Source organism: Zophobas morio, unplaced genomic scaffold (assembly GCF_036711695.1).
Source record: "Zophobas morio isolate AGI-343-1 ecotype UQ-CSIRO unplaced genomic scaffold, CSIRO_AGI_Zmor_V1 ptg000414l, whole genome shotgun sequence".
NCBI classification, from domain to species: domain Eukaryota; kingdom Metazoa; phylum Arthropoda; class Insecta; order Coleoptera; family Tenebrionidae; genus Zophobas; species Zophobas morio.
The window spans coordinates 89,745-98,499 of NW_026972518.1; the positions used below are offsets into that span (position 1 = coordinate 89,745).

At 35.3% G+C, this 8,755-nt stretch overlaps 2 protein-coding genes and 1 long non-coding RNA gene across 3 annotated transcripts; all 3 read left to right on the forward strand.

Annotated features, from left to right (window-relative positions):
- The first annotated feature begins 367 nt into the window (after positions 1 to 367).
- LOC135120727 (tetratricopeptide repeat protein 27 homolog) lies at positions 368 to 1,816 on the forward strand. Its single transcript, XM_064045062.1, has 10 exons — positions 368 to 436; positions 488 to 613; positions 675 to 777; positions 840 to 863; positions 926 to 996; positions 1,055 to 1,178; positions 1,231 to 1,375; positions 1,430 to 1,496; positions 1,551 to 1,669; positions 1,729 to 1,816. The coding sequence occupies exons 3-9, from the start codon at positions 720 to 722 to the stop codon at positions 1,635 to 1,637; spliced, it is 576 nt and encodes a 191-aa protein (XP_063901132.1). The 5' UTR covers positions 368 to 436; positions 488 to 613; positions 675 to 719; the 3' UTR covers positions 1,638 to 1,669; positions 1,729 to 1,816.
- Positions 1,817 to 2,125: 309 nt separating this feature from the next.
- Positions 2,126 to 3,598, forward strand: LOC135120725 (tetratricopeptide repeat protein 27 homolog). Its single transcript, XM_064045061.1, has 9 exons — positions 2,126 to 2,174; positions 2,228 to 2,344; positions 2,396 to 2,598; positions 2,652 to 2,817; positions 2,869 to 2,935; positions 2,998 to 3,117; positions 3,169 to 3,233; positions 3,288 to 3,408; positions 3,464 to 3,598. Exons 2-8 carry the CDS (start codon positions 2,288 to 2,290, stop codon positions 3,294 to 3,296), a joined length of 687 nt encoding a protein of 228 aa, XP_063901131.1. The 5' UTR covers positions 2,126 to 2,174; positions 2,228 to 2,287; the 3' UTR covers positions 3,297 to 3,408; positions 3,464 to 3,598.
- A 2,751-nt stretch (positions 3,599 to 6,349) lies between these two features.
- LOC135120723 (uncharacterized) lies at positions 6,350 to 7,682 on the forward strand. Its single transcript, XR_010278705.1, has 5 exons — positions 6,350 to 6,536; positions 6,640 to 6,711; positions 6,782 to 6,849; positions 7,034 to 7,111; positions 7,405 to 7,682. It is a non-coding gene; the product is annotated as an uncharacterized LOC135120723 (long non-coding RNA).
- Positions 7,683 to 8,755: the final 1,073 nt, after the last annotated feature.

An 8,755-nucleotide genomic window follows, 5' to 3' on the forward strand; every position in this document is an offset into this window, starting at 1 on the left:
TTCAACTCCCAAAAAGTTTTAACTACTTATCCTAGTGCTCTCTCAAACACTTTTCGAATCTTTTAAAAAGTCAAATTACAGAGAGCTTTTAAAATCTTCAGTGGCCCTAGATTTTTTTTGAATATTTATCTAAAGATAGTAAAAATATAAAAGGTACTTTTTATTTTTAGTTTTTTTTGTAGTTTCTACTAAAGTATGTTGTAGAAATCCTTATACACCTACCTAAAAGGTTAAATTTATTTCTTGTATATAACAATCCCTTTGACGTTTTAATATTGGGAGCAGCCTGCCTTCAAGCTTTCGTCCAAGCACTTAATTCGTTTACTAAATACGTTTCTTTTTGCCTGCCACACATTTATAGGAAAATTGGACTGGACCTGGTCTTAAACTTAACTTCACAGATATTATTAAGCTTGATTCTAATTATCCTACAGAAGTATAACAGTGGCTAGTCTACACTATCGCAAGCTAAGTGTGTTTCTTTTAGGTCTTACATAAGGATTGTCTGGCGCTTTTAGAGAAATGTGGAGAGAGTTGTTATCGCTTAGTTACTTCACCTTTTTTGCTTCTATTAGCAGAGGCACTTTTGGAGTCGTTATTGCCTATTTTTTCAGTAACTATATTAATTTTCTGCCTTTATTATTATTTTAACATACAATTCTACTCTGTCCAAGACTGCAGGGTTGTGGCGCGCCCGTGCTTTTCTATTTCATCAAAGGATGCTTGAGCATAACGTTCAGAGTTTCCGTGATATTTATTTTGGTCACATGGAAAGCGGTGAGTAGATTTTTACGCTTTATGGCTTATTACTCCTCATTTTTTCTAGCGCTCTCTTCTAGCTGGATCCAAAAGATCCCGTGCAGGTTTCCTTTTTCTCATAAATCTTTAGTTAAAGTTTCTGTTTTTCTACATTATAATAGAAAAGAGCTTACAACCTTATTATCGCTGAAGTGCGTGTGTGCCTGTTACCAGTACAATGACGTGACTGAGGCGCAGGTTGCTGTGGTTTTATATGATACTATTGCTGCCTTATTAATTTGCGCCAATGGATAAGACTTTTCTCGAAAAAGCAAAAGCGTTAAATGGCCTAAATTTGAGGTTGACCGGGTTTCTCGGCAAACGTACCAAATATCAGTGCGCGCCACTCCCACAGCTCACGTTACTTGTGGAAAACAACAGTTTCTAGAAAAAATATATTCCTCTTTTACCTTCTTAATTTTTTTTTACAAGAGAGCTGCGTCCCTGAGGAACCTGGACACCGTCCGCAGGATGTGGCTTTAGAGAGTGACACGCTGTATTCCAGTATTTGTTACGAGGAGGAAATCCCGCACCATTCTCTCGGCCTCTATGACCAGCTTATTGTCTTAGCTGCCTGGTACAGAAGAACCAAGGTTCTTAGTTTCTCCTATAAAGTTGCTCCTTTTTGCAGTGTAAACGTAAAGAACACCAACCCAGTGCATGGACTTACGGCTGATGAGATGTTTCCTTACGTTAATGTAAACATCTGTTTCACTATGTAAAAGTTTTATGGTTTTAATACTGCTCCCCAGCGAGTTTTAGAAGAAAAAAATAACAATAACTGGATGATTTGTGCATTTGCACTACTACTGCGTCGCGACTGGAGGCTAAGCATATGAAAAAAGCAGAGCGAGCTGCGTTGCAGTTGCAGGTTTTTTTTAATCGGCATTGCTTGTCTTGACCTAGACCTGAGCAGTCCATCCTCGTCAGGTATTAGTAGATCAGTTTGAAGACACCAAGTACAGTGATGGGCCTGTTTCAGAGCGCATAAAGTTTATCTATGCCCTCGCCTTCCCGCCAAACCATTCTTTAAGGGTAACCGACAACCGCGGTTGGTTGGTGCTCATCTGACAGGTCTTTTTAGCGAGAGCTGGGATATCTCTTGCTCTCGATGGGCTGCTCCAGGAGCGCACGTGAGCTTTTCGAGGGCCTTGAATTATGGGGGGATGTCGTAAAAAGTCACATCATTTCTGGAGAAACAGAGAAGGCTTTAGCCGTTATCCGGTGCCGTTTAGCATTGGAGGACTCGCCGCTCATGCGTTGTTACTTGGGCATGTTGCGGATGACACGCTTTACTCCGCATGCCCCTCATCTTGCTTCAATAGGCGATATCACCGGGGACCATTCCGAATATGAAACTGCTTGGGAAACGTCCGGTACTAGCCATCTGTTAACCACTGCCTGCGCCTCGCTAACTTCGGAATTGCAGGCCATCGGTACACCAGAGCCATGCGATCTCTGGGGCGTCATTATCTGAAGGCTGGCCAGCATGAAAGGTGCATTGAGTGCTTTCAGACCGCTCTTAATATCAATCCCATATTCCCTCGTGGGTTTCTTGGCACTTTGCTTTTATTACTAAGTAATGTTCTGATGCTAGAAACGTGGTTTAGTTTGGGTTGCGCGGCAATGTTCTGCAAGAGGTGGCCGCTGGCAGCCAGTGCGTTCCGGCACGTCCTTTCTTTGGACAGAGATTTTTTTCTGCAACACTTTTGCCAGTAGTGCGTCTCGTGATTCCTCCTCTGCACAGAATGCAGAGGCCTGGTCCAATCTCGGCGCTGTATTGACTAAGCTGGAGGAAATGTGAGGGTCAACGCTTTCTATATGTTATTTTGTTAATAGCGACTTAACTGTAGTAATGGTGCGCAAACTGCTTATAAGGAAGGTCTGAAATGCAACCGTTCTCATTGGAGAATTTGGGAAAACCTACTTACCGTCAGCCTTCAGCTCGAAGACGTGTGCACGTGCCTTGAGGCTGTTTCCGAAATTGTCAACCTTCGAACTAAATGGGACAACCTGCCGGTAATTTCCTCACTTGGTGTTCTGCGCATCCATCTTTTCCTGCACTTGTAGCAATTGACTCTTTTGCTGGACTTGATTATGCAAAGGGCGCGGCAATATGAAATAAATAGCGTCGACTGTTTTTATTATTATATTTTTCTTTATTAATATTTCATTAAGATTTTAAAAAACTTTTTTCAGGGCACACACTTACTGAAAAAACTTCTCAAATGCTGGAATGCATCGGCAATGTAGGCATCACCGACCCGTGCTTCTGGCTGCTCTGCGCACTGGCGCTCGTTCCTTGGTGTTTGGGACAAGGTAGTCCTTTGTTTTCTGAGCTCTTGAAATACTGCTATGTGCTTTTCTCAGGAAGTCGACTTTTTATTAAGAGCCTATCGAGCACTTTCAGCATCAAGCTGGGAACACGAAGAAAAGTTAATCTTGTTGTGAAACTTTGCGTTTTTCTTGGCCTCAACTTTATTGAGTAGTCTCTTTGAGAAGCTGGCAGAGTCTGTTTTGAGGCTCAGCAAAGTGTACAGTGCAGCCGCCGGTCGTCCCTACTGCCACAAAGCAGTTTTACTTCTAAGAGGACTTTTGAGAAAGGCTGAAGTATTTCCTCTATTTTTATTGCTCGCACCCACTCTAAAGCTAATTTCTTTATTAGAACGCTTATACTGAACATGTTTTGTACAGCGCGTTGCAAGGTGAATTCAAACGTATCACTCAACTTGAGAGTGTCCTGAAACAAGAAGAGCGTTAATGTTTATTATGTTATTTTTTTTTAAAAAAAATTGAGTAATTTTTTTATAATACTTATTAATTTTTAAAAAAAAATTTACGGAAGAGGGGGTTACAATGAGTAATAATGGAAGTAACACGCTAATCCCATTCTCATTACAAAGCAATTAATTTATAATTACTCTCACACAACTCTTAAGCAGGTAAGAGAAAATCGCCTACGGCGATTTTAAAATTTACGTGGGCATTATTTAAGAAAATTTAAACTACGTCTTTCTTTATATAAACCTTTTCTGCACTGTATTGTGTACTGATACGGCTAGAATTCTTTATATTGTGTTAAAATTGAGATAGTAATTTTTCTGATGGAGAAAACTTAACTAAGCTATAGTACGAAAATTTAAGTCAAAATTCTAATAATAAGAACGCTCTCTTCAAAAAGGTATTCATCACTTATTAAAAGAAAAAAATAATACGTTAAAAAAATATATTTATATTATATGATAAAAAAAAATTTATAAGCTGAGATTGCTAGCAAACAGTAGCAAAAGTATATTTTTCAGAAACTAAAAGGATTTAACAATAATAAACTCGGAATTTTGGGTAGATAGTTACTACCTTATTACTTTTCTGTAGTACCTTTACAAGCATTTACTTTTTTAACAAAAGTATGTTTTTTACATGGTTAAATAACTTCGAGATCAAATTTAATTCTACCAGCCGCGTCTACTTATCATAGAATATTCAACACGTTAATTGTTCGGGCCCCTTTGATTGTTTTCAGATGGCAAGTCCAAATGGAAATATATTTTTGCATAACTTCTGCTGACACAATTTTTAAGTTGTCCGATTTAAAAAGAAAAGGAAATTCCACAATTAATTTACATCTACGAACTCGGTCTTATATTATAAAAGTGAGCTAACCATTTCTTCCCAGAATTTCCAAATCTTGGGTGGGCATTATGGAATCTTCATGATATGTGAACAGGTATACCGAGTTTCATTGACCAGAACGGAGATAAAGATCTCAATTATATCTAGAATTGTGGCATCTGCCAGAGAACGAAACCTCATCCAAACCGTACAGACTTTTGAAACTCATTCCAAAAAATTTCTGGGAGGTTATATCGATAGATGTTGTAATAGGTATTTCTTTGAATCGGGATTTAACTTCCTTATTTAATGAATATGTCAATTTATTCCAGTTTTTAAGGCCATAACGTTTGAAGACGTCACTGATTGTTCTGCAAAGATCTTGTTTCAGCTTTACGGGTTTAAGTAGAATATCGTTTCCGTTGGAAATCCTCAGTTTCTTTGAAGTTTTGGGTAGCGAGGTCAGTCTATTCTTTGCATTTCCACCCTTGAACATAAGACTCTTTTAAAGTTGTAACAAGATCTTAGACGTTTCTTTAACTAGCCTCATGATGAATGAGTCGAATAACTTTTTCTTGATTACTCTACTAGAGTTACGCCTTTTTGGCCTAGTACAGTCCCTTTCCAACCTGATACTACTGTACTTTCGCATTCCTGAGATTTAGGAACATATGTTAAAACTAATATTTTAATGTATCTACCGGCTGTGCTAAGAGCTTGCTTAAAATCTATTCAGTTTGAGCAAGAACGTCGTGCAAACGGAAGCGATTAGGCATTGGTAAAAGGGGGCTTAGTATTGTCAAACCAAAGAAATATTAAAACCTTCTGGTCATTAATTAATATTAAAAAAATTGACCCAACCGTCTTCAGGCTGGCGCTACCACAAACGAAGAGAATGCATAACGTACTCATGTTACTTTACTAAAAGGGGCACAACATACCCTTAAATGGGGGAACCTGGCATTAAAGTCGTAATTACCTCAGAATTACCCAGAACAAACAGTCGTATACTGGGCTCTCGATTACATATAAATTCTCGTCAACTTTAATCGAATGGTACTATCCTAATGGTGCCTTAATAAAACATGATGCAAAGAGGAAAGCTAAATAGCCTGAAGGACCTTATGTTCAAGTTTTATCAAGATCGCTCTGTTAAACAATTGTGCTAGCTTTCAAAGGTACAGCCCGCTTAGAGCATTCTCCTGATTGCGGAACTTGGTTCGCCTGTACAATCACTAGTTTCTCAAGCTTTTCATTAAAGCGTTTTAATTATATTATTTATGATGATAGCAGCCATACCGTCATCTCATCTAGAAATTTAATCTGTTTAAGAAGTAGAAGAATTTAGCTTTAAAACGAAGATGGGTAAAGGAAAGCATTCTGTAATACTTTCTCATACTTCAATGTGCACGTGCATTTATTAAAATTTTCACGGCTTTTGCAAATATTAATACGTGCGAACTTGGGGAATAACTTGGTTGTTCTCTTTCCTAATCTTGGATCTAAACTTTTCAATGGTTTCCTTCGTTGTTTTAAATAAAGTTTATATACATATTTTTTGTTAATAATATTACTGGTTTTTCAAACTTTACCACATCCACAGGAGTAATGGTTGATTAAAAATAGGTTTTTTTCTTGAATTGCCTATTAACATCAAATTTTCATTCTCTGATCCTGAGTATAAACTAAAATGATTGGATAATTATAATTTCAAAAGTTTCTATTAAAATTAGATTTCTATGTGCAGTCGTTAGGGGAATGTTGCTTTTTAAGTAGACTTCTTATATATTGTCCTTACCTAATATCTTTTTAATTAAAGAAATATTTCAAAGTATATCAGTTTTCAAGGTTCTGGTTTTCGCTCGAGGTACAGCTCTGCTTTAGCGTATTATTTTAGACAAACTTGTAAGTTGATGGGTATTACAGCTGCAAACTCAATATTTGAGTTGCCCTTCCAGCTCAAATTATTGAGATTAGGCAGCTTAGCAAATCCTTACTACATAAAGTTTGTAGGTTAGTAAAAATTTTATACTTTATATCGTTGTTATAAATAGAAATCTTGCAGTTAGCAAAATTATGTCCCTTCCTGAAAAGACTTTTAACAAGCTAACAGCTCCGGAAATATTGTTAGTATACTTATTTAACTTTAATTTGTTAAAACGAGTTATACAGCGCTGTTTTATAAAATTAAAAATCCTATAGATAAATAAGTTAAACCTATCTTTAAAGGAGTCTTGCCCTGAACAGCATTAATGCAATCGAAAGAGGCACATACAAAAATCTTCTAAGTTTACTCGTTTTGTAAGTTATATAACCGGTATTTTATATATCTAATAAATATATATATATATATTATATTAAATAAATTTAGAGATAATAATAATAACCTGAAATCTACAGCTGCCGATTATTTTTCAACTTAAGCAGTCTTACCAGCCTGTACTATATATATTATAACCCTTATAAAATAGGAAATATATCTTAAGTTGCAGTAGGCTATTTGTTTAGTCTTTAGAAAGAGCTTGTATTTTATAAACTATGTAATATAGAAGGCTAACGTAAACATTACCTACTTACCTTTCGAATAAATATTGTTTGCGCTTTAAATAACGCTTTTTTTTAGTTATTAAGGAACCACAACGATAACGATTTTGAAACTGTGGAACACTGCATTTTCTAACTTAAACGGCTTGATGGATTTGTATGTAACACGCTTTATAATAGTCTTTTTTACGATTGTATATTTGCTTTAAAAAATATTTATACACTATCACAATATATTTTTCTTACTTCTAATTCCTTATTTACCGGAAGCCAACACCCGTTTTAAAAAATAACTATTAGACCTCTGAAATTTATTACTCCTAGTTATTATAAAAGTTATTAGTTAGAATTTAAAAATATGCTTTTTCCTATTGCTCGATAATCATTTTATCACTCTTTATGTTATTATTGTTAAATTTTTTTTGTCACAACGCTACTTATTATCTTTAGAAATATAACACTAAAGGAAAAAATTCATTCTACACCTCTATCTATAATATTACTCCTGATGTCAGTTGTTCTCATGAGGGCCAAAGAGAATTAATTACTGCTTTTGTTTTGAATAAATGTGACTCCCAATAAACACCTAAAACACCAGCCAAATCATTTGTTGAAGCTGTACCTTCTGTATCTACAATCATGACCATGTCGACACCTTTGACTCCGCAAAGTTCCACCGAAAAGGGAAATAATACAGGGAAGACAGTAGTATTAACTTTTCTGTTTGTCAATGCATCAATAATAAATAGTTTAGAATCGCTTGTTTCAATATTTTAAGCTTAAAGTATTGTTGGACAATTCCTTTTTCGCTTGCATTAAGGGTTCTTAGTTTTTGTCAAGGCAGGTTGTAACCGCTTTAGTTGAGACTGGAAGAACAATCTTTACATATTTTCATATTAAAAACTATCTACCTTCACTTAGATCTCACTATTCACAGTTAGCATTGTGTAGCTGTAGTATCAACAAATGAAGCATAGCTTTATTAACTTGCTACTCTGTTGCACCTAAATGTTGTAGCTCGCCTTTGGAGCGCGCTATTATAAAGGTTATTGTAAAAACAGTTGTTTCTTAAATTTAATGTTTTTTCAGTAAGATTTACAAAGCATACATTTTCGGTTCATAGGTAACATAATATAATATTTTATAAAACTTAGTAGTGGTTGCCCAATGGATTTAATTTGCTAGATATAATGTTTTGGAATGTATTCTCTCTTGCTTTCTTCTAATTGCAGCATTAACAAAAATCAAAAAGCCTCAATTTGCAAAGACATAAGTATTCATAAAAATTTTTATACCCATGGAACCTTAATTGCTTGTTATATTTAATATAAGCTTTACTAATATTTTTTTTTAGTAACTTTTTGAAGTTGGTAGCTACATACATTAATTTTACAGATTTTAATAATAGGTTAAGCATACACGCGTAGACTGAAAAAAGTTTGATATAATATATTGTTTGATAAATTATACACATGTTAAGATGCGCTCGAGCAAGAAGTATGTATGACACCTTGAAAACCACGTACTCGTTTAAGAGATTAATCGTTGAATGCAATGCAAAGTAACATAGTAAAAGAGTTCTAGTTTTACTCTTTTTATTTTGGATTTGTCATTCTTGCGCTACAATTTATTCTGAAGAGATCTATGAAAAAATTTTTTTTATTGATTTGCGTGAATGCTCTGTAATTTCTAGCTCAGAGTGCTCGGTTTCGAATGATAACGTATAAAATTTAGCGTAGTTCATATTCAGTTTCCGGAGTCTTCTCAAAATTTATATATATATATGTAAGTACCCGTAGAG

Coding starts and splice junctions, on each gene's coding strand:
- LOC135120727 (XM_064045062.1), top strand. CDS start 720: ATGCTTGAGCATAACGTTCAGAGTTTCCGTGATATTTATTTTGGTCAC. Junction 778..839: donor TTTTGGTCACATGGAAAGCG/GTGAGTAGATTT, acceptor GCTCTCTTCTAG/CTGGATCCAAAAGATCCCGT. Junction 864..925: donor ATCCAAAAGATCCCGTGCAG/GTTTCCTTTTTC, acceptor ATAATAGAAAAG/AGCTTACAACCTTATTATCG.
- LOC135120725 (XM_064045061.1), top strand. CDS start 2,288: ATGAAAGGTGCATTGAGTGCTTTCAGACCGCTCTTAATATCAATCCCA. Junction 2,599..2,651: donor TTGACTAAGCTGGAGGAAAT/GTGAGGGTCAAC, acceptor ACTTAACTGTAG/TAATGGTGCGCAAACTGCTT. Junction 2,818..2,868: donor CTAAATGGGACAACCTGCCG/GTAATTTCCTCA, acceptor CTGCACTTGTAG/CAATTGACTCTTTTGCTGGA.